This window comes from Hetaerina americana, unplaced genomic scaffold (assembly GCF_022747635.1).
Source record: "Hetaerina americana unplaced genomic scaffold, ioHetAmer1.1.p SCAF_12, whole genome shotgun sequence".
Lineage (NCBI taxonomy): Eukaryota > Metazoa > Arthropoda > Insecta > Odonata > Calopterygidae > Hetaerina > Hetaerina americana.
In genome coordinates this window covers 28,321,804-28,346,190 of record NW_027286292.1, presented here as the reverse complement: position 1 = coordinate 28,346,190, position 24,387 = coordinate 28,321,804, and the positions used below count along the sequence as shown (strand labels likewise).

The following is a 24,387-nucleotide window of genomic DNA, read 5'->3' as shown; positions in this document are numbered from 1 at the left end:
CTCCATGTAACCTTTCTTTTCATCCCAGATAACACTTCTACATTCCATCTCCTCACTCGTCTTTGCGGTGCTATCCTCTTCAATTTGACATTACACTTCATTCGTGTTTAATTATGATCTCAGTCTACATACGCTCCTGGGAAACTGTGAGAATATATCATGCTGTTCCTCAATTGGTGCCAAACTGTAATACAGTCGAATATTTCTTTGGATCTCCGAGTATTTTCCACGTATATCTACATCTATGTGATGTTTAAACCAGATTTTCGTAAGATTGAAACCTTGGCTCCTGCTTAACTCTAATGCTTTCTCCCCACGGTCACCCCTTGTTCCGAATTCGGAGTGTTTTAGCTCTCTCCCTTCGCCCACCACCGCATCCCATCCCCCAACACTTTGAAATGTTTCCTTTCAGGAGTACCCGAAATTACTTCCTCTAATTGAATGCTTACCTTTTCAATTTCTTCCGTCATTCCTCCCTCCTCCCTACGGTTGCACCTTGACTAAATAATTCTAAAAAACGGCGCGAGTTCATATTTCTTCCAGAATGTCTCCTGTTCCCTGAATGTCAACTTAGTGACGGACATCCTTGAGGCACACGACGAAGATGCGATGCTGTGGATTTTAGCACCTTTCACTCATTTTCACTCTAGGCACGGCGGTGGGGCTAATATGCAATTTGTTCACTTCTCGTAAAATGAGGTGAGCAAAGATATGATGATTGATGGGAACTTTTCGCAGACGAAATCAAATAAGAAGACATGCTTACTACGGTTGATAATACCCGTAACCTGCTAACAATTTAGATTTCCTTCACACACACGAACATTCAACTTGTTGAATGTCTTCGAATTTCTAATTTGGGATCGCCATATATTAAGTGTATGCAAGCACAATGAGGAAAGAAATTATAAGAAATTTAGCTGCTATTCATTGATTTACCTATGACTGGCCCGGAAAGAAAAGATGAGGATTGGTCTCAAAGCTAGGGTTTCCCTCGGACGTTGAAATTATACCTTTTATTAAATATCAGTAAATACAATCACGCCTATGTGTAGGTACAACTATGGATTATTGGAGGACTGAATGGCTGACGGTACTGGATACATGACTATAAGTCAGCTTTTATACTGGTAAAAATGTCAGCGGGAATATTTGGCCGGTTCTAGTAAGATACAGCGAGATATAGCGGAGAAGTACTTGTAGCAGGATTCTAGTAGAGGGGTCTAATAAAAACACGCGGGAAGCATAATCTTCAGGATGAGTCGTATAGCCGTAGCGCTTCGGCTACTTCCAACTGGATATCCCAAGATATAGCAAGATTTTAGTGGGATGGTTGAAGAATATGGTAGGACCTTGCTAGAACCTAGCCTTTTGCAGTATTCACAGGTATATGAAATCATCCTGCTAAATCTAGTCGGAAATTTATCCAGCTAGTTAATCAGGTTCCTATCTTTAATTTTCCAAATTCGCCTAAACTTTTCACCTCATTAACAATGATTTCTTTATGCATCATAAAGATTAAACGTTAATACTGCTGAATCCTATGCTCATGCCAGATTTTTCGGAAGCGTTTACATCATTTGGTATGGCTTCTCCAGAAACACTCTCATAACACTTTGTCACACACTCTAAGTCACTCTCTTAAATTGCCCACTTTCTCTTTGCTGCGTTGCATCTTTAATTTTTTTGTTTTAAGACTGTTTGCCATACTGTAGTTTTCTGTAATTTTAGGCTTATTGTATTTCCTTTTCTACTCTCATTATTTAAAATCATATGAAAGAGATGGATTATACGATATATATCGTACCTTTATTCCCAGTTTTCAGCCAGTTGTCCAAGTAGACCATGAACAAACACCTTAGTCTCTTCTCCATGCATTGTGTCCCCCTTTCTGCACTAATAACCTAAGTAGGTACTTCTCAACTTTTCATAATGTAAAAGGGTTGGAATCACAAAATTATCCATCCACCATTTCACCAACGAAAAAACTCCAAGGAATTTATCATCGAGCATAGGTAAGCAGGGGTGAAATTTCTTTTTTTGAGAAAAATATACCCTTGGGACTATGATGGCAGAGAGAGCAATCCTATGAATATTACAGATGCTAGGAAAGAAAATAAAAACTATGTATGAATGACAAAGATGATTATGAGCTGTAATTTACATTAATTCAAGGAATTTGTTTTTTTCTACATAGATTTGTGGATTCCATCGAGTGCTCGGAAGCCATAATATAGTGACTTGCTTACATAATTTCCACACAATTGTCACGCTCCATCAAACGTTTCTGCTATGACAGAGGGTTCAATCACATGCATCCAAAGGCTTATTTATTTTTCCTGTGAGTACATAAATAAAAGATTCTTTCAATAAGTCTAAATCATATCCATCATTTCAATCCAACATAAATTGAAGGACATACTCTGACATCATTCACAAGTGAAATCGAAAGGGATCACAAATTCCCTTGTTCATTGTTAAAAATGTCATGTTATCAGCATTTTCCCATGGATATTTTATTATAGAGCCACTTTTTTTACAGCAAGTTTTAATTTTAACTAATTGCAGCCAGGTGTTTCTGCCACGAAAATTGTTTATTGCTACTGCCATGAAAATTAGGGCCCACAGCATACATACCCACAGGAAAAAATTGTCAGTGTTCTAAAGAATTTTAAATTTTTATAATCAGCAGAAGAAATAAGTAATACCAGATTTTTTACAAAGTGCCCCAGAGTTTGAACTCCTCCAGAAAGAAAAAATCAGGACCAATTGTAATGTATTTTTCATCACCATTTACCATTATAGTATTTAATTTTTACAATGAGAATGCGAGTTTTTCTTGTTTGTGCAGTGATGTTGCAGATCAAAAAATTGCTGGTTTTTTCACCTCTTACAGCCTCCATGCCTTCATACCTTGGGCAAACTTAGCCATTCATTCTAGCTCTCTCCATCTAATTTCAATATAAACTCAAATACACAAACTATATAGCTAGGAGGGCTATAAGGAAGGAAATGGAATTTAAAAACATCATCATATTTACAAAAAGTAGTTCTTATTCAAAACTAGAAACAACTTTTTCTAGTCTCTGGCAGATCAGATGGTAATAAAGCGTCCTCTTTATTTAGAGCAACTTGGTAGGCATAACAAATAGAAAGCTTTGCCCACGATGTCAGCTCATGAGGTAATTTGAAGGCATTAACATGACTTTGTTGGAAATTACTATGGAGTGGTCAAGTAAATTGGCAATGCCCATGGAGCAGAGTTTCCACCAGTAGCACAGCTAAGGGTTGGTGGAGGGGGCAGTCTACCCTAGTCTAACACTTCTTTGAAACAAGTGCTTTTGGTTGACTGTATTATTTTAGGAAACCAACGTGAGTTACCCAAAATGGGTAAATGCGTGAAGAAAATGTGGACGGAATAAGGGAATGAGAAGGAGGAAAATGGGGTGGGAAAGGGTAATGGAGGGGGAAGGGGGAGAGAGACAGAGATTGGGGAGTGGGAAGGACAGGGAAAGCAGAAATCCAACTATTCCTTTGGCTCCTGCTAGGCATCATTCTTGCCCATTAGAATATTTCCACAGTTAAATGCAAAAACATCATTTATATGCATATCATACATAAAATACAAAAAATCATTCAGCTGAATATTACAGATGAAATATTAGGTAATCCACTCAAAATAATACAAATGCAAATTTTACAAACAATATGTTGATATGTTTGCCCATAGAAATTTTTTGTACATTTTTAAATTGGTATATAAGTCAATCACCTCAATTAAGCACATATCATTTATGCATAATTAACATGCACTGGATAGTAGCTAGTAACAAAAAAATCGACACAAAATTTATCTTTAAAAATCAATAGCATGCTTGTCACTTACAGCTTACATTCAAGCACCAGATAAAATGTAAGAATTGGGTGTCATGTCATATTTTTATCTTGTTCATTTCTCCACAAAATGTTTTCTTAAAGGCTGCCAGCATTTATAGTAGTCAGCATCCAACTTGTTACAAGTCTCTGCACCCCATTTGGTGAGAGCCAAGCTCAACGATGACTCAAACATAAATGCCTGAATTAAAGAGAAATAAAATCAAATATGTCCTGTCCATATCCAAGCTTTGGAAATTTTAATAGGCTCCTTAAAAGTAAGCAGTTGCGCGCAAAATATCAGCATCCTATGAAGAATATTTAATATTTTACAAATTCATTAAACACAACAAAAATTACAAGTGTGAGTAAATAATTACTTTAGCCCACTGAAACAAAAAGATAAATGGTGAGGAAAGTGAAAAGAAAATGCCTGTGAAAGAGTAGCAGGGAAACATGAGAAGATATTAGCCGATTAATGCTTGAGGACTTCTTAAAATGTGGTGGAAATTTTGATTAGTCATTGAAAAATACAAGAAAAGGCCAAATGTTTGTTGATAATTGCAAATTGTAAAAACTTCTGTCATAGTAAAGGGTGGGCAGAGAACTTTAAAAGCAGGTACAAGCATATTAGTTTTTATGGGAGGCAAGGGAGAGCTAAGGTCATTTGCGCCATGGGTGGATGGGAAAGGAAGGATAGAGAGAAGCCCGGCATCAGCATTAGCCTACTCTTGTCGAAAGGTACCAAGGGGTCCACAGTTTAATGTCCCATCCAATGGACATTACTCACTCAAAGTACTCTCCACAAAGCACCTCAAGTAGGGATCAGAATACCACAGAAAAATATTTGTTGTCTCCAGGATTTGAACCCAGGACCTCTCAGTGTACATACGCCTACGCTAGCCACTGCACCATCCCAATCCCCCATTAGCCTAAAAGACTTGGAGCTTACCTGTGTACCATCAGCTACTCTAGTCGGTACCAGTTTGGCATTTGATGCATCTTCAAAGCACTTTGCATCTGGTCCATGGGGTGTCATCATTGAATGTAAAGATGCTCCTCCAGGTAAGAAACCCTCCTCTTTGGCCTCATAATTACCTAATATCAGTCCCATGAATTCACTCATGCAATTACCTTTAGAGAGGAAAAGGAATGAATGATATTTTATGTTGCCATTGTGATCTAAATTGTCACAGAAAATGTTTGGATTAAATATTCACTGAAACATGTAAGTTAAACAAGGAACAGAAACTTTATGCAGCAGCTTTATAAAAGTAGAACCATCACGAAATTATTTTGCTAAACATAACTTCTTTCTCTTCAGTCAATAATAATTATAGAAACACTGTAAACATTGTTCATGTTTCTGCAAGAAGTTTCAATTCTTCATCCCATGATAACACAGACCGCAAAATCCAAGTCTTTCACTCTCTGAGGACTGCTTCTCCAAGCTACAAGTTAATTTATTAGTCCTCTGACAGCATTCAAAAATGTAACATTAGACATTCTAGTGCATATATTAGGAAACTTGAATGAAATGAATATTAGAATAATTGTCATTAGAATGCATTTTATCAGGAAACTACAAGCACATTAATTGACTGGTATCTTTGAGAAATAGACCGTTGGTCAAGTATTCATAGCCATGAATATTTGACCAACTTGCCTACTTGACTAGATTTGAATAAGTCCAGGCTTCTTTATTATGAGGTATTCTAATGAAGCTTAGTGCAACCACAATAGAACCTTTTATTGAGCTTAAAATTAGCACTAAAAGGCAAAAAGTATGTACCTTAACATTACCCCAACATGAAGTTATATTGATTCATCAATTATATACTTCCTATAGTGTATCTATTAACAGAAATGAATTTTGCTCTCACAAACAAGAGACTTCTAGACTCTGGCAATGCTTACTAAAAAGACTTAATGTAGGTTTTATTTTATATAGTTCATCCTCAGAGAATAGGAATAAAACTGAGGCAGTAATAAAATTGTGGAGGAATGGAGTGTTTTCTTTTCCGAAATGACTCTCTTTGTCTCCGCCTACCTTACTCCTCACTCTTTCCCCCCCCCTCTTCCTCAAATGTATAAATATGATGTATCACATGTTAAAGTTTGTCTTGTGCCTGAAGATGGTTCGATGAACTGAAACGCGTTGTACATTACAATAAATCTGTGGAAAAGTGCAAATTTGTTACTCATAATGACGAACTTCCACTACACCTTGCCTGAATCTGTTGAATATAGTCATAAGGGGTAATGGATAATAAATTAAATATATCTTCTATCGACAATATCTTCTGTAGGCAATATCTTCTGTAGACAATATCTTCTGTAGGCAATATCTTCTATAGACAATATCTTCTACTGCCAAAAACAAAGGAACCTATGCTCTTATTTGTATTTTGGCCAGCAAAAGAGGATGTCTACAAAAGATTTACTAATTTCAAAATTTTAAGTTTTGTGATTCGAGAAAGGTGCTTTTTTCTGTTGCTTATTTATTACAAATTCATAAGTCAATTAATAATAAAACATACGGTGATAATATGGAGGCCGGAAAGTATGCTCCTGCACAGACCAACGGGGTGGGAAAATAACAAAATCAGCAATTGCAGTGCCTGGTTTGTTGGATGGGCAGGTCAACACAGTAAAGATAGAAGGATCCTATAAAAATTCAGACTTGATTAGTTTTGTGATTTTATAAAAAATGTGACATTGAACTAAATGGCTTAAATACAGACATCACATTTGTTTACTTACCGCATGGTCATACTGAACTGCATTGATAACCATGAATTTTGACAGGTCATACTTATAAGGCACATAGTTGCCATGCCATGCTACAACATCAAATGGGCTATGTGCCTGCTGTGCTTTAAATAAGCTGCCCTGGAACTTATTATACACAGTATATAGACCCCTTCCATTGCCATCTTTCCCAAGCTCAATATCTTCATAAAATGCTTGAGGTGTAAGGAAATCCCTTGGATTTGCCAACCCATTGGCCCCTGATAATGATGGCATGAAAAAAGAAATACTTTGATTTAGAGGAAAATCACAATCTATTTCCAACAATATGCATGACATATTCATGACAATAAATGAATTTCACTTCAAAGAATGGATCTAATAGGTGACAATAGAGCTCAGGAGATGTGAATATCATTGCCCCATAGAGTGGGAAATTCAAACTCTTAGGGTCAGTGAGTGATGTCCTTTCCATGTGCCCATTGCAGTTTTCAGGAAATATCTGGTACACACAAAATGACACTGCTTGGATACAACTGGGGGAGGTCCAGAGCTATTGACCAGATTTGAAGCTAGAATCCTCTGGTTCACAGCCAAATGCTTTACCCACTGAGCTACTATCTCACTTACCAGTGGCCACCTACTACCACCTACCTACCTCCTACTGACCAGCGGCACCCTACCACAAACATTCTCTCCTTCTGTTAAATTGACATTTTGTTGATTCACTGGATGAGACTCACTAGCATTGCATTTTCATTTTCATTGCTCACTCTTAAGCTGAGGCTCCACACCACTTGCAGGGTATTTCTGAAGATGTTCTTTGCAGCTCACAATCTGGATTGGTAGAATGAAACTTGGATGCTTTCCCAGGGGCCTTCAAAACAAGTCCCGTACTAGAAGTAACTCATTCAGTGAAATCATTCTGGCATTTTCTCCTCCTTTGGAAAATTTGCTCACTTTCAAGGCTTCATTATTGGTTTCCCTGTCGTTCATTATATTTTTTATGCTGTTGCTGCCAACAATGCAAGGACCACCTATGTTTCTGTATTTGACGAAAAAAGTTAGCAATTTACTTCCCCAAAGCAAATGTAGAGAATGAAACATTGACTATATAGTGCTATAAAGTTTTAGGGTGTAAGAAGTCACCGCAAGGCAATTATTTGGCAGTTGAGAATATATGAAACCTCTAAGATAAATTTTCATTGTGGAAATATATACATGGGTGGTCCCTCTTTCTCCTCTTTTGTGAACTATTTCAACTCAAGAATAGCATCTATATCTAGACACTTCAGATAGTTTTTGCTATCCACCTCACTTACAAGAGTTCTTCCGGTTCCATTAATTGACTCACAGTGAAAGAAAGCCAAGGAATGAAATATATTAAGGGTTCAAAAAACTCCTAATAACAATCACAAGACTGGTATATCTACTGAATAAATATGGCAAAACTATCTATTGGTATGTATTCACCAACTGACCTTCACTTTAAATAGGAATTCAAGGGGTAGGTGCACTGGCTTTCCATCCACGGGGCTTAAGTTCAAATCATTTTGGAGGCAGATTTATTTCAGTGGTTCCTCAATCTCTGCATGGGTGCCATGAAGAGAGTGGTTCAAGTTCAGTGCCTACAAAATCAGTCAAGTGGAACATTTAACTGTGGATCCCCTGGCATCTTTTGTTAAGATTAAGCTAATGCTGACCATTGGATTCTTCTTTATTTTTCCTCTATTTCCTGAAAATCCTACCTCTACTAAATTTCTCACCTATCCCTAAAGGTACAAATGACCTAAGATGCTGTGTTTGCCTCCCAGATAACAACCACAAGTAAGAATTTGAAGATGTAAATTTCTGCAGGTCTTTAAAGAGCAATCAAACTGAAAGAAGGTAAACCTGCTTAATGCTGACTGTAGACAAATGCAACAATCCTGACTGCATTGCATAGGGAGTGCTGAACTTTGAGTTCTCCAGTTGAGAGCACAGAGAGAGAGTCAGAATATACAATAAACTCATTAGTTAGAGTTGAGAACTCTAACTAATGAGTTTATTATATATTCTGACATTCCTTAATCAGAAAAGGAGGAGCCGCCATCCCTGTGTGTAATCTGATCCAAACATTTCCCATACTGGAGCCCTGGCCATTGCATGAGGCAGAGGCATATGGCACGCTGTATAGTCCTTATGAGGCCATCCTGCTTTGCAACTATCTTAACTTATCTATAATTAAAAATGTAATATGTGTTGATCATGCAATTGTTTTGTATTCTCTCTTCTAAATCTAGAAAATAATTTTTCGTTATCCTTTTTTATATCATCAAGATATCATAAAAAATTAATTGGCTTGCTTTGCTTGGTTTGACACAAGCATTTAAAATGTCACTTCATCATAATGAGAAAGAGTCATAAATACATACCAATTGGGCCTAGGTTTGGTAGGATAAAATGTGAATCATACACTTCCAGTATATATCCACGACTTTCGGCTGCTATGGTTGATATGCTGAATTTCATCCCTTGCTGAAAAAATCAATAGGAGTGTTATTTTTATATACCATGGCAGTATTTACTTCAGATAACTGATTGATGTCCAGTATAATTACACATTTCAAATATTCACTAATTAACATTAAAATAAGGGGAAATGTACAAGAGTAGGATCTCTTCTGATAGCACGTTACAGTATAACATACCTTTTAATTGAATTGTTGGCATACAGAGAAATATGGCTTATTTTTTGCCATCACTCCCTGCATACTTCCAGTTTGATAACATTCAAATATTTACTTATGTTTCAAATTTGTAATATAAATTATCCACATTATATAATGTACATTGGCATTTAAAAAAGCAAATAATTGAAGGTAATAATGTTAATTATTATGTAAATCATATTATCAGCTTACCTGAATAACACATATTTCATTGGGGCTAACTTTCATTGGACCAAATTCTGTCTTCACATTTAATTGTCCCATTTGCGGAACTGCAAAAAGAAGTATTTCATTTTGAGCAGTTTCCGTTGAAACTTAGGTTATTATTTTAAATACTTGGTTGAATAAAGTATGGTTTTATTAAGAGTATTAATATTGACACCTACCAATTAAAAAGTCTCCATCTGAATTATACACGCAACAGTCATTCATGGATGAATTACACACATAGATATGCACTGCTATACCATGCCGAACTTTTGGGTCCCCTGCTCCACAGAGGGTTCGTAAGCCTTCCACAAAGTTTATCTCCTTCTGGCTCTCTTCCTTGGATAAGGTGAATGGTTTCCACCTCAGCTAATCAATTGGAAAATTTAAAATGGATAAAGTTGATAAAGCCGGGAAATTTAAAACATTTTGAAAACAGATTAATGGTAGTCTTAAAAATGTATTAACATAAAAAATATCATTCTCTGATTCAGAGTTAAATTAATTCAAATGGCTTATGATCTAGATCATTGAATTATGGTATAAGTACTTTTGCATGGTGGTTCAGCTAGATTTATGCAGCCAGGGGTAGTCCCCAAGTTCTACACCCCCTCTCTCAACCTTCCCCAATTTTTTAGTTGTAATTTTTTACCCAGTTGAAGCAATCTATATCAGTTTCCAACTACTATAGTAAACCAAGAGTGCCGACCAGGTTGGACCACTCCTTCCATTAAATTTTTAACTACGAAGTAGCCAACTACAATCATACAAATATTTGGCTTAGGGAAATCACCACTTCAAAAATATAAACTGTACTATTGGAGACAATTTCACACACAGAGAAACAGAATTGAACAAATAAACACAATGGTGCTTCTAGTTGCTTTCATTCTCTCCTACCTCATGCACATCTTAAATGTGTGTGATAGAGGGATATAGATAGTGAGAGACAACTAGCTTGACACTACCTTTTTTGTATTATTTATCACTTTGCATATATTCTTAGGTCTAGCATGTAAACCATAAACACAGTAAATAGCACAAAGGATGGTGTGGTAGGTGAGGGTAGAGTTCACCCAATACTAAGCCCAACGGAGAGCAAAATTTACTCATCAGGGTAGGAGAGACAGTTCCTTTCCCTACTAGCATTTGCTAAAAACATTAAAAAATTATTTGTTTGTTTTAACTAATATTATTTCTTTTAATTTCATATGCCGATTTAATAAATAAAAAAACAAACAAATGATATCACAGTGAATTTCATAGCTTTCATATTTTTTCCTTTCCTCTATTCACAGAATGGAGACCACACATATATCATCAATATGATGAAATCAATTTCATTAGACTTATTTTCACATTATAAATTTCAACATACTCGTATGTCTCAGTTTTTTTTTTGACTCAGAAAGATATTTTGCAGTTAAAACACTGTACAAGACATCCCCTGATAGTAGTAAGTGCACCAATGCTTGCTCTGTGAAGTGTTTAATTTTGCTTTTACTGCCACTAATTATTTTTTGAACTTTTTATCCATTACAGTGGCTGAAAGGAGCTACTCCAATAAAACCACCTCCACTAACCCCCACCACTTAGTTAAATATTGACTCTGAAGACCCGAAGAGAATAAAGTGGAGAAAATTGGATATATTCACCTTGGAACAGAATACCCGTGTCAACATATTTGCATACATATTCATGTAAAAGAGAAACAAGCTTCTCTCTAATTCAATTTTTATTGGAATGATCAGTAAAAAATTTAAGTACTGTTCTGCCTATAATGAAATAATAAGATGCTTTGACACAACAGTTTCTAGGGTGAAATGATTTTAGAAAGAGAAAATATGGGGCATTCGATTTTATTTAATGAAGCCTGAAAAGACATCCTATATTGGCAGTTGCTCTCCTCGCAAATTAAATTATTACAATTAAGAATATTTGGAGAATATACTTTAGCGACATTTTTCTACTTGTATTAATGAATCTTTCATGATGATTAGTGACACCATGGCGTATTGCACATCAATTAAAGAATTTAAGTTTTTGGGCAGTGATACTGTTATGAATAAAAAAGAGTGTTATTTGGCAGAAAACTTAAGATAATGAAACATCTACTTTTGTTTAAAAAAAAATGATGGACCTATTTCGGATAAAAACAAAAAATAACTACATGAGACATTTTTGGTATTCTAACATTTAAGTTAAGTTGTGGATGGGCATAGACTGAACAATGAGATATTTCTTTACCTCTCCTAAGAAAATACAACCAATGACACTGCAATAAACCCTTATTATTATACTCACAATTATTATGCCCCCTATTATTATACTCCCAAGAAGAATGGAGAGCTACTAATAAAAGTTATCAAACAAGGCATTCAAATTATAGGTATTTGTATTTTAGGTTGCGTATACATAAGGATACAGTGTTATGTAGCCAAAGGTGAGAGAACGCTAGTAAATTATCTATTCCTTATGTTTTTACGGAGAGAAGGGGAGCTAAAATAGACCTAAAGGGTTTTAACTATTTTACACTTCATGATGAAGGTCCATGATAAGTTCATGAGTTCATTATTGTGAAGTCCATCATTAATGTCCATCATAGATGGGAGCACCAAAAGGCACCAGAAAAAATTTTGAGTAGGGGAAAGGAGTAGTGTACAGTAAGAGAGAAATGAGCACATATAAAAACGGGATATGGAAAGTTACATATGAAACAGGATCACTTACTAGGAAAAGGAAATCATGTATTACTCATTAGAAGATTAAAAAGAATTATGATATAAGGAAATGGAAGAATGTATATACTAGTCAGAAGGAATTTCAAGGAGGTATATAATAGACTAAAATGGAAAACTAATAGGGCAAAAGAAGCATGCTTAGAGATTCAAAGATATATACAACTCAATGGTTAGGCACAAATTGAGGAACAAATTCTCAGTTTCCTAAGAGCGGATGCAGACTAAGATCATAATTTAGTACCAATGAGGTGTAATGTCAGATTCAAGAGGATAACTCAGCAAAGATGGGCGAGGAAATGGAATATAGAAATATTAGCTGGGGTGAAAATAAAGGTTATATGGAGGCAATACAAAATTATGAATGAGGACAGAGCATATACAGTTGAAGAAAAATGAGAATATATCAAGAAAGGGACACCATTAAGCATAAACTAAACTGTAATAACAGTAAGCAGGATAGGAACAAGTAAACCATGAATTGCCGAGGAAGAAATTAAGAAGATAGATGATGTAAGGAATTGAAAGAATGGAAACACAGAATTAGTTAGAAGGAAGTACATGGGGATAAATAAAAATATTAAGGCAGAATATAAATTGGGTAAAAGAAGCAAGGTGGAGAACACAGTGCGAGGACATGAACTATTTACAAAGGATGGATGAAGGGATTGTTCTGTATAGAAAAGTGAAAGACCTGTCAGAAGGTAAAAAAGGAAAATCCATGCACGCCCCCAAAGATATGGTAGGAACATTATTAATTGAACTTGGAAATATTTGAGTGAGAGACATAAAGAAAATACTTAGAGGGTAGGGTCTAAATGGTAAAATATATTAGGCCAGAAAGTTTAGACAAAGAAAGAGCATATGAAGTAGATGGGGATAGCTTAGGACTAGCGATCCTTAATTGTGAAATAGAATTGCCATTAAAGGGATTTAAATTAAACAAGGCTATGGGGATGGCTAACTTTCACATTTTCAACTAAAGGGTTGCATTGGAAGTACTTAAGGGTTTAGGAAAATACGGAAGGTTTTTGTATCATTTATGAGGGAGGAATTCAGTCAGAAGGTTTTGCTAGAACAGTCTTAGTTTCATCCTAAAAAAGGGAAAGGCCAATTGTAAACATTTTAGAACAATATGTTTAATTTCATCACAAGAAAAGTTGGACTTAAGGTTATCAACCAAAGAATGGAGAGTAGGGTCCAAAATTGCCTGGGGAATGATCATGAAGGGAAGAAGTACTTATGATGCGATGGGAGTTTAATGGTCAATAATAGAATGGAAATTAGAGTTCAATCAGGATGCATTTGTTTGCTTTGTATATTTCAAGAAGGCATTAAATAGAATGAGTTGAGTAGAATTAATTGATGCATTGCCAAAATAGGAGTAGACTGGAAGGGCAGGAGTCATATCTGCAAAATATCTACAACTGCTAAAGTGAAAGTGACAGATGGAGTCCCAGGATGGGCAGTGTTGGGAAGAGAGGTAAGACAGGGGTGTCCACAATGATTTATTTCATCTCAACTTACATATATGTGGAGTAAATGGTTAAGGAGGTATGGGAGAAACTGGATATAGGAATGAAAGTCAGTGGGGAAATCATAAAATCAGTTAGGTTTGCAGATAATCGAGCGGTGGTTAAAAAGTCAAGCCAAGGGGTTACAATAATTTGCTGAGTGGATTGGAAAATCAGTGTGATAGGTATGGGATGAAAACCAATATAAGAAAAACAGAGATTATTAAAATGTTCAAGAAGCTTGATAGCTAAGTAGAACGTTTCTTTAGCTCAGTTTCATTTATTTACTATTACATAAGACTGTAGCACAATTTATCCCCCAAGCATATGAATTCACCCATGTTTTTGGTGCTCATCAAGGAGAAAGTAACCACATACTCATTCTTACCATCCATTTTACCAGTATTTATTTTAAAACAGAGAGTAAAACAGAGTATGGGGTGCTTGACCAGATGTGCATTCACAGCAGAGATATGAGTATCTGTGGCACAATAGCCTAATTAGCACCTGATTAAAGAAATGGAAGGGAATTTTATTATAATAATTATTATTTTTATATGCCATCAAGGCTCATTTATTTTTCTCCCTATTTTGGAGCAGTTCTCTGATTATATTATGAGCAAGGTCATAATCATAATGAATCAAATATGAAGGCATTTATACAAATTTGTTTTTAAAAAAAGGCACATTTTAAAAATAGAACTCAATGAGGTGTCATAATTGATTTTGGGTTTCCACAATCTGAATTACCCATGATTATGCTTGTAATGCAATATGTCCAAATTTTTTTACTAACCAACAAACACGTTAAAAGGTTTACCAACAGAACAAGAGAGAAGTCTAAAAATTAGGACACATTTCACCAAGGTATACATGGAGTCTACTTTTCCCTGGTTATGAGGCATGAATCTAGGCTACAGCAGATGAAAGAAGACTGCGATGGAAATGTGGTGCTCCTGGAGAATGATGATAAAAGAATGGACCAATTGAATGATTCACAACGAAATTCTATAAAGAGAGGGAGAATAAAGAGACTTGTAGGAAACAGTCAAGGGCAACTGACGATAATAGTGGCATCTGTGGTCAGCGTATATGGAAATTCCACATATAATTATCTAGAAGATATGTAGTTAAAACTTCATACATTTTATGAAGTCATATAAATTGTTCAAGATAGACTGCTACAAAAAATATCATCTGGAGGGGATTCAAAAATGATATAAGGGTGCCAAAAGCTTACAAAATCATGGGGTATCAGAACCATAGGCAGTCGAAGCTTAGTGAATCCATGCAATACATGTAAAAAGCATCATATCCCCATTCCCCCTGAGACCCTTAGTAGGTTTCTTGGTGATAAGGTACTTGCAAATCTGGGATATATACTCAATGTGGGGGTTAGGATGATGGCTAGCATATGGTGCCTTTGCACCACTTATGTCTCCAAGGCACTTGAGGCACCCAGACTAAGGGACACTGCTACCAAAAATAACTCATCTCTTCCATAGATGAAGGCCCTGCAAATTTTGAGAATGCCAAATAACTCTCAAATCCCCAGGAAAGCACCAATATATTTCCTATGCAAACGTTTTATTAGGCACTTAAAAGAAATGAGGTTGATCTTTGTATTGTATATCCTAAAATATTAATGGAGATCCAAATTTTCAAAAATATTTGCAATGTTTAAGTTTACATTATTAATAAAATTAAAATGCATTCAGATTACATAAGACTAGAAAACAATAAACTCATTCATCCATTCTTTTCAGTATGGCTGTTACCAGGCCAATATTTCAAAAGTATGAAGAGTACCTCATATTCACCTCATTTTATGAATACCACTGTTATAACATGGATACTTTGTGGTGGGTAATAGTGTATGATATGAAATTATGAAAGAAAAGTCTTCAGTACTAATTTGCTGAAGTATTATCACTGCCTATTATAATCTTTTTGTCTCTGTAAATACAATGAATTTTATGGAATAGTTACTGATGCCATTTCACTTAACCGATTCCATAAAATGATCCCTAATCAATTCGCAACAGGAACTATCATGAAGGAACAAATATCCTAGTTGGGTTACAGAATAAGAGATCATAGATAATTGAAAATAGATCCACAATATACTTACTTTACCGATACATGGAAAGCCATGCCATAGACAAATGTTAGAATCATGAAAACAAATAACAACAGTCAAGAACCAAGAAAGGGCTATTACTCCCAAGGATAATGTATTTTACCAGCCCATTTGAGAATAGCTTCTTATTCTCCTGTGCTTTTCTCCTTTTCAAGATGAGCTCTAATTGTAGAAAAACAAATACAGAGATAATATATGATATGTATACATGTAATACCACCTACTTGATTTGGGTTTGGTGGGACTACATTCCAATCACATGTCAAGTGTGGTGCATCCACTGGCACAAAAGGTTCATGAATCACAGAAGGTCGTATTCGATAGAACCAAGTTCTTCTATTTTCAGATCTAGGGGCTGGAAAACAAAAATAAATTTCAGTCGGGAAGATTTCATGAAATTTTACAAGAGAAATAGGAACCAATCAAATCAGAAGTCAAACCTGTAAAGGCTGTGCCAGATAACTGCTCAGCATAAAGTCCAAAGGGGCATTTTTGGGGATTATTTTGTCCCTTCGGCAGTGACTCTGGGCATCTAGGATCTTCAGAGACAAACTCATTTGCAAAGCCATAATGATACTGTCATAGAAGAATAAGAGAGATATTTTGTCACATTTTTTCAGTAAATTAAGTATCATTTGTCAATATATATTCAGATTAGATCTCTTTGAATAAAATAGACTTCCAGACTAAGATTAATCAAAACACACTTTAACCCCTTATACAATTCTTATCATAATAACATGACCATGTAGCACCACAATTTTAGAGATAAAACCTTATAAGAGTCTTCCATTCCTTATTCAAAATTTTCTTACAACGTAGCAATATTAATTCCATACATTTACACATTATGTAAAGTTGGGCTCTTAACAGCTCCCTATATTACAAGCATATAAAGAAATGAAAAACTGAAAGCATATTGGTCCGACTTTGCAAATGATACATTGAAATTTCATTTATAATAATGTAAATTTCAATTATAGCATTTTGAAATTAGTATTAAAAGGAAGTCTTCATTGCATATTAAGTGGTTAATATATCAAAATTCCCACAGCATGAGTGTCAGACCAGAGCATATACAACAGTTAGGTTGCTTATACAAAACATATTAATAGTTTTCTTTCTTTCAAGTAAAAATTACAGTGGTAAGAATGAAGGTTTGACAGGCAAAAGCATAATTCACTTGTATGAAACACCATAGCATGTGAGCTTTACACATTCATTTCCCTTGCCTACCATCTCAAGTTCATCAGGAAATCATATAGTTCTAGCTTTCTAGGAATGACCAGAGGCTTTCAATATGGAGAAAATAACCCCCGGACTCACAGGTCAGCAGATAAACACTCTACATGTACAGCACACCCAGTATTTTCCATCGCAGGCACAGACCCTTAACAAATAAGCCGCAAACACTCCAAGTATGACATGGTCATCTTTCTACATCTGCCTTTTGCTTAAGAAGATGGTTGTACCACTTGAATATTCAAAGAAAGCACTTCCATTATTATACAAAACAATTCTTAGTGCACATCTTATTAACTTTAAACTCCTGGGATAAAACTATTTGAAACCTAAGCAATGTAGGGTGTGGTGCTATACAATAGATGGATAGAAAGGATGTCCAAGTTACACTGGCCAGAGAAATTGACAAATCAAGAAGTTCTGAGGGAAAAAGAAAAATAATTTCGCATGGAAGACACTACAAAGAAGAAGTGATGTGTGGGTTGGTCATTTGCTGCAGCATTAGGATTTGATGAACACAGAATTGGAAGCGATAATAGAAGGCAAAAATTATATAGGAAGAACCAGATTGGTGTATGTCAAACAGATAATGGAAGATATGGGATGTACTTAAGCTGGTGGTGGTTTAGGTGGTAGAGAAACTTTGGGAGGTAAATTGCTTTTTGGAGGTATATGATGGGATGGAAGGTAATGAGTGAGTACTTAGGGGAGAGACGGAGTGTTATAGGTGATATAACAAGTTTAGAATCTTACTTATTTGTAAGAATTTGGTGTGGTTTTGAGGGTATCAGAGGATTTATATACGAGGTTTGGCCAATAAATACGTAAACTGGTGTAATCTGGAGGCCATGACGCGGATTATAATAAGAGACCCAATGAGTCATCTGTGCTTGGCGGATCGTCATGCTGTGCGTACGGTGTCAGTTATATTAATTTCTGTTGTCGTTGTTATTACTGTTTGTCGAAAATGGAAATTGACGAAATCACGGAGCAACGAATCAAAATTTCTGAAATGTTGAAAGCTGCTAACGGTGATAATACTCTAAAGAATACATCCGTTTTCAAGTGGATTAAGCGATTTAAAAATGGCCAACAAGACGCCTCGGATGGTGCAAGGCCGGGATGACCTTCAACCACCTGTTTTGACAACAAAATTGATCGTATGCGGTCCCTTGTCCTTACCGATCGTCGAAAAACTATCCAAATCATAGCTGATGAGCTAAATTTAGGAAAATCAAAGGTGCACACTATTTTAATCGAACATAATGGATGGATCCTTCACCATTCCCCAACCCCTTTACAGGTCCTGCACATACAGCAATGCTTGTTCGCCAGTTCCTGGCAAAAAATTCAATCACCATCCCTGATCATCCTCCTTATTCACAAGATCTCGCCCCATTCGACTTTTTCCTATTCCCAAAATGCAAAAATCTGATGAGGGGACATCATTGGGAAGATCTAGATGCAATAAAGCAAGAAACGACGAGAAAAATAAAAAGCCTAACTGCCGAGGACTTCCAAGGGTACTTTAAACAGTAGAAAAGAAGATGGAATAAGTGCATAGCAACGAATGGAGAGTACCATGAAGGGGACAAAATCGATATAGACTGCATTTTGCAAAATAAAGTTTTTATGACCTCAGTTCGCGTATTCATTGAACAGAACTCATAGAGGCTTGGCAGTTTTGAAAATGTCTGACGGGTTGGTGGAATGATTAAAAGTGACAAAGTGGTTTTAGGGTGTACGTTGGCTATGGTTTTGTGGTTGGTCCAGGTTGGCCAGGATGGAGAAATGGTCTTTTAGGATACATTTCAGAGAGTGTAAGCCTGGGAATTAGGTGGTGCATATAAGAGAGTGCGTGGATCATTATTTGGGGAAGGCTTGGGTTTGTAGAAATTTCGAGAGATTAATTTTATTCAGCAGGTTGTCTGGGTATCAACTGCTTAGGGGAGAATGGTGCAAATAAAAAAAATATTATTTAGTTAATTGCCTTCCTCCCCATTCAAACACGCCCCTGCAGCATAAAATTATTGCGCTATCATGCCATTCTGGTCTAAACATGGCCCACAAGGCATACCCACCCCCTTTCTTTTAACTCCACCTCCCAAGACACCAACCATTACGCTGACGGTTGTGCCACTAACATATTAAATTAAAAAAATAGTGAGTGTCACTTCACTTATCGATGCGCTGCATTTCATTGCTATGCCTGTGATGATTTTTATACAATTCTTCCTCCGATCCGAAAATTCAGGGAATGCTTTCTCTGCTGTTTTAATTCAATCCATTTCGGCACTCGTGCGCGATTGACGCAAAACGCACCTTACAGTCACGCAAAGCACAATTGTGAACACTGTTAAACTTGCTTCTGTTTGCTCTACTATATGAGTTCAGTTTCATGTCGTAAGGTGAAAAATTGCACCTTCGTCCCAAAAAATTTAGTCAGATCGTGTTTCAGCGTATTAAACGAAACATGAAGAATTAAGACAGTTGGCGATGTCTGCAATTCCGAGCTTTTAACGCTTGTAAACCGACGAAACAACATGAAGACTGAGCGTTATAAAAGCAGGCGACATGAAGGGGAATATAATAGCTATATAGCTAAGTGTCAACAATGAGCAAACCAAAGTATCACAAGATCGTATTGGCATTGATGAGTTGACTGTGCACTCCATTATCATTGAAATTTTGGCGATGCAAACGATGATTTGCGCTAAACGCGAACGGAGGGTCTTGACGGAAAACCAAAAGCCGAGTCGAGTGTCTGCTTGGGAAGACCTTCTGTAGCGCGACGCGGCGATTCCTCAACCCCTTAACAGTCCCAACTTGGCACCAGCAGACTATTTCCTATTCCAAAAAGTGAAATCCCACCCCAAAGGATACCTCCATGGGACCCTAAGTGCCGTCAAAGAAGCTTGCACGCGTACCCTCAAGGTCCTTCCGGAATCCGCCCACCATTAAGTCTTCGCGTCGTGGAAAAGCCACTGGCAAAAGTGGGGCGGCACTCAAGGAATGTTCTTCGAAGAATTTTGAGGCATTGTAGCAATATCAGAAATAAATCCGAAATTTTCCGAAACCTTTCCTGACACTTCTTATACAAGCGTTGCAACGTAACCTAAGTGCAACGAACAGAGAATATTAAAAAGAAATCAAATATGGTTAAAAAGTAAAACTTACATTATAAATGCTGCTGCGATGATATTACGATGAGAAGTTAATGAATACATTTTAGTCACATTCGAAGACTTTCTCCAGCTGCACCCATTAGCCAAAATTTTACGATTACTTTCTGTTTGTAATAGTATCTTTCACTTAATTAAGACAATTACTTTCCGCATTATCTTTATTCTTCGTATTAACTGTTGTGCCCTTTCAGGAAAAATTCAAGGATATAATTATTATAAAATTAATATGCAATGATTAGACCGCGGATCATCCGGCAAATTACTTATTTATTTCTGAAATTATACCTGAAAATACAAATTTATAATGACGTTTAACACATATAAATCCCGCAAACCGACATTTTATAATGTCAAATGCTTATTTCGACATGTCTATTTTGTCCTTTTTTGCACAAAAAACTTTAAAAGTGCTAATTTTGTGAAAAATAGCCAGTAAAATCGATTATTGGTACTGCTCATTAAGTACAAAGCGTTTACTCGATGGTTATCTATGCTACATACAAAAATAAGGGTTATCCCTTCTTATCGTTAAGCAGCTGCATGGAACCGTAGCCAAGTTTGGTGCAGTGTCTGTATACGGAAGGAGCACTTCTCTTCGTCTAAATTGCTGGGATATATGATTTTCAGTCATTCTTCATGAAGTAGGTTATTATTTCCTACTTGTTTATGAGAGTTGCGTCGCGAGGATGAGGTGAGTTCTTAAAGGCGCATTTGAGCTCAAGTTTCCAACAACCAAGTCAGCCGAGTACGCTGTTGGCCGTGTACTGTTGGTGCCTCCCAAGGTTTTCATTGGTTTTGTAGGCTGGAATTTAAAAATATGAACACCTAAAATCCTTCCGTACCCTCAACGTAGGTAGGCTGTGCGTCACCCTTAACCCGTGTTGACTTGGAAGGTACCGACATATGGTAATATTTTTTTAAATGCTATAAATGTTGGATTTTTACGACAAAAATACCCATAAAACGATTCTACATGCTGGAGCTCTGAACATTGATTTTAAAGTAATTGATTCATCTTCGATTTCCGTTCAAAATTTGTCTTGTGTAGCACTTGGATTTATTGCGTTGGATGGAATTTTATTTCACTCGAAATCTATAAAGTATTCATTTAGCTAAAAAATAGGAGAATAATCAATGGTGGATGTGGGGAAAAAATCTGTGCACTGATGTGTTCCACACAATTCCATGGTGTGAACATAACTTGATCTCCACCGAGGCCTTTAAAAGGAATGCACTTTCCGAGAAATACTTCCTAAAACTCAACTTCCAAACATAAACATCCGCAGTTATTTCAGAGAGTAAAAATCATCGCAGTTTAAAAATGATGCATTATAAAAATTTATCTGCGGTCTTTTGAAATTAACTTTGCATAGTATATACCTTCATAAACACCCAATCCTACATCAACATATAATCACGGATGAAGAAAACTGATTTTATTTTATTTTTTCTTTACTCTCGTTATAATAAATAGCTCATCTGCATATTGAAGTAGAACTGTAATGATGTTCACTGTAATCACTGCAGTCGCTCGTAGAGCCTACCTGGGACGTCGTTCCAATATTTTTGTTTTTTCATCTTACCCAATAAAATATGAGTACATTTGTTCACAGGGCGATCGGGATTTGATGATCCGGGAGAAAATACCATACATATAGATTAAATGGAATTGAACGGAATTATCAATAGCGCATGGGACGGGTTATAAGAGAAACCTGCCCGGCGACTCAAAAGGACAACCGTCCTTCAGCTCACCTTGCCGACGGCAACACGCAGAAGCTACTGCCGACCGAAAAGGAACGAGAAAATCTGGAAGACGACTACGTCTGGATCACTACGGGAAAGTGGGGGAGGTACAAACGGAGGTGACTAAATTTCCCTGTAGGAGCTTAAAGGTGTGAAGAGCATAGCCGTCGAAGCTTCGTAGACGGATAACATTTATGCGCTTCACTAACCTCTCATTTGAAAGCGACCGCGGAAGTCTGTTTTTCGAGAAATAATCTCACTAAAATATGAGCTCTTACCGCCGAAACACGAAGAATAACTGAAGCAAAAAGACAAGAATTTTGAATGATAGGCGCGAATGAGTGTGAATTCTCACGTAAAGAATTTGAATGGACACCGCTGTGATTGTCCGAAGAATTCCGAATAGTATCTTACGTGTCCTGAAAACAAGCGGGAAAAGAACTGCCAGCATTAAAATGTGAATGTGTAGGCTCTCTTGCACGCAGGCGTAGAAATCTTTTGAAGCTGCCGGTGAATTTTCATGAGATCCACATCACATTAAAAAAAACAAGACCAACAGTCATGGGAGTCGTTTTTTCCGGGAAGGCAACATACCTGTGGGCGAGAAGACGACATTCCGTGGGATCTTCACCTTATACTTCCCAAGGCGGCCGCGTTCCACGAGTGCCAGCAGCGGAGTGATCCCGAGCAGTGTCTTCAGCTCGACGGCGTCTAACGAACGTCGCCAAGCTGGAGCCAATCGTCGAAGATATTGCGTAAAGCCCGAGGTCGCAGCGGCAGTAATTCAAGACGCATGGATGTTCTCTCATTTCCACCCGAACAGAAGTACTTCGTTTCACGCGCTTTCCGAGTGGAGTAACGCTACGTGGGTGAACTAATAAACAATTCTCCCGAGACAATCAATAGAGTCGTGGTCACGATCAGAGCATGCAAGAGAGATGAAAATGCGCCGATCTTTCAGCCCACAATCTGTGCTTGAGCTCCAGTGGGGAACTCGCGGAAACATTGATGTAATTATCTTTCATATATTCTTTGCCTTCGGCATGAAAATATGTCACACACTCACAAAGGACCAGGGGATAAATCTCATGGAAGGCTAGGTTCAATTTTGCACTCCGTCCTCACGTCGTCAACGGAAACTCTCCCAACTGCGCAATAATTAAAATGTGTGTCTATCTATAACGTCTACAAGCATTAAAGACGGAGAGGGTAAAGGGTAAGAGATTAAAAAACGACATCAAGTGTATTAGACCAGAAACGAAAGAACAAAGAAGCCGGTCAAAAATCAAATATTTAAATCTCTCCTCTTACTCAGGAAACGATAAATGAATGCTAAACCGGATTAACGTAGTAGATTATTTAGCCCATGCTTCCAAATCGTCTTATACGGAATACTAGGAATTATTTTCCATTATTTTGGGGAATGATTTAAGGTTATGAAATTTGAAAATATGTTCAATTGTAATCAGAAAGTTGTAAATAATGCCTTTTAAATTAAAAATGTATAAAACAACATATAACATGAAGTTGAGAAAAAGAAGCCAAAACTGATAACTTTTGAAAACCCTTGTTTCCCACAACAATCCGCTTTGGAAAATCAAACGGTGACACTTGGACATCAATCCACAGATCATCATTTTCAGCAAAGATAAAACTGACAGAGGCTACAGTACAGCCACAGCTCTAAAGCTAACCAGCATTCATGCAGCAACCTCATTTGTGAACGCGCACATACGTAATGCTCAATTAAATGTATTACGTCTTCTCTACACTAGATGATGAAGGGTGAATATACATATTAACCTTACTCTTTTTCATTACTACGGAGCCTTTACTTAATTTCAGGAGGTCCATTATAAAACGACCTGCAGGTACGTATAACCTTTAGAATATGTACATAAATCCCGGGCGACGGATACGTATGCGTAACTCCCAACCGACGTTATCGAATTCATTTTTCTAAAGCCAAGACTGTGACGAAATTTTGTCGGTATTTTTCCACCCTCATCTACGGAGGAAGAATAAAAACACTTCTCTATGCCTGCTTTCCGTGTATTACCAGTATGATCTTAGAAACTACTTACTTTAAATCCAATATTCTGGAGATGATTTTTGCCTGCATGGCATCGTCAGGATAATTTAAAACTTTTCACACGTATCTACCCTCATTTATTTGGAAAGAGACGTCCCATATAGTCTTAGCGCTTTACATTCTCGCGAAATAGACTTTCCGCAGTGCATGTATTAATTCAAATTTCTTTACCTAAAATATGATATCAT

The 24,387-nt window shown here is 36.7% G+C and overlaps 1 protein-coding gene across 1 annotated transcript; it reads right to left on the bottom strand.

The window, feature by feature from the left end:
* Positions 1-3,581: 3,581 nt before the first annotated feature.
* Positions 3,582-22,834, bottom strand: hgo (homogentisate 1,2-dioxygenase). Its single transcript, XM_071582813.1, has 10 exons — positions 22,702-22,834; positions 16,375-16,510; positions 16,159-16,289; positions 9,722-9,911; positions 9,528-9,607; positions 9,039-9,141; positions 6,637-6,884; positions 6,414-6,540; positions 4,826-5,007; positions 3,582-4,075 (listed from the first exon to the last, which is right to left on the bottom strand). Exons 1-10 carry the CDS (start codon positions 22,720-22,722, stop codon positions 3,950-3,952), a joined length of 1,344 nt encoding a protein of 447 aa, XP_071438914.1. The 5' UTR covers positions 22,723-22,834; the 3' UTR covers positions 3,582-3,949.
* Between the last annotated feature and the right edge of the window lie 1,553 nt (positions 22,835-24,387).

What these genes read in the sequence shown, in the direction of transcription:
- hgo (XM_071582813.1), bottom strand. Translation starts at nt 22,722, where the DNA reads ATGTCGTCTTCTCGCCCACAG. An exon ending in ATCTGGCACAGCCTTTACAG is followed by an intron (nt 16,290 to 16,374) that starts GTTTGACTTCTG and finishes TTTGTTTTCCAG; the next exon opens with CCCCTAGATCTGAAAATAGA. An exon ending in ATGAAATATGTGTTATTCAG is followed by an intron (nt 9,142 to 9,527) that starts GTAAGCTGATAA and finishes TGATTTTTTCAG; the next exon opens with CAAGGGATGAAATTCAGCAT.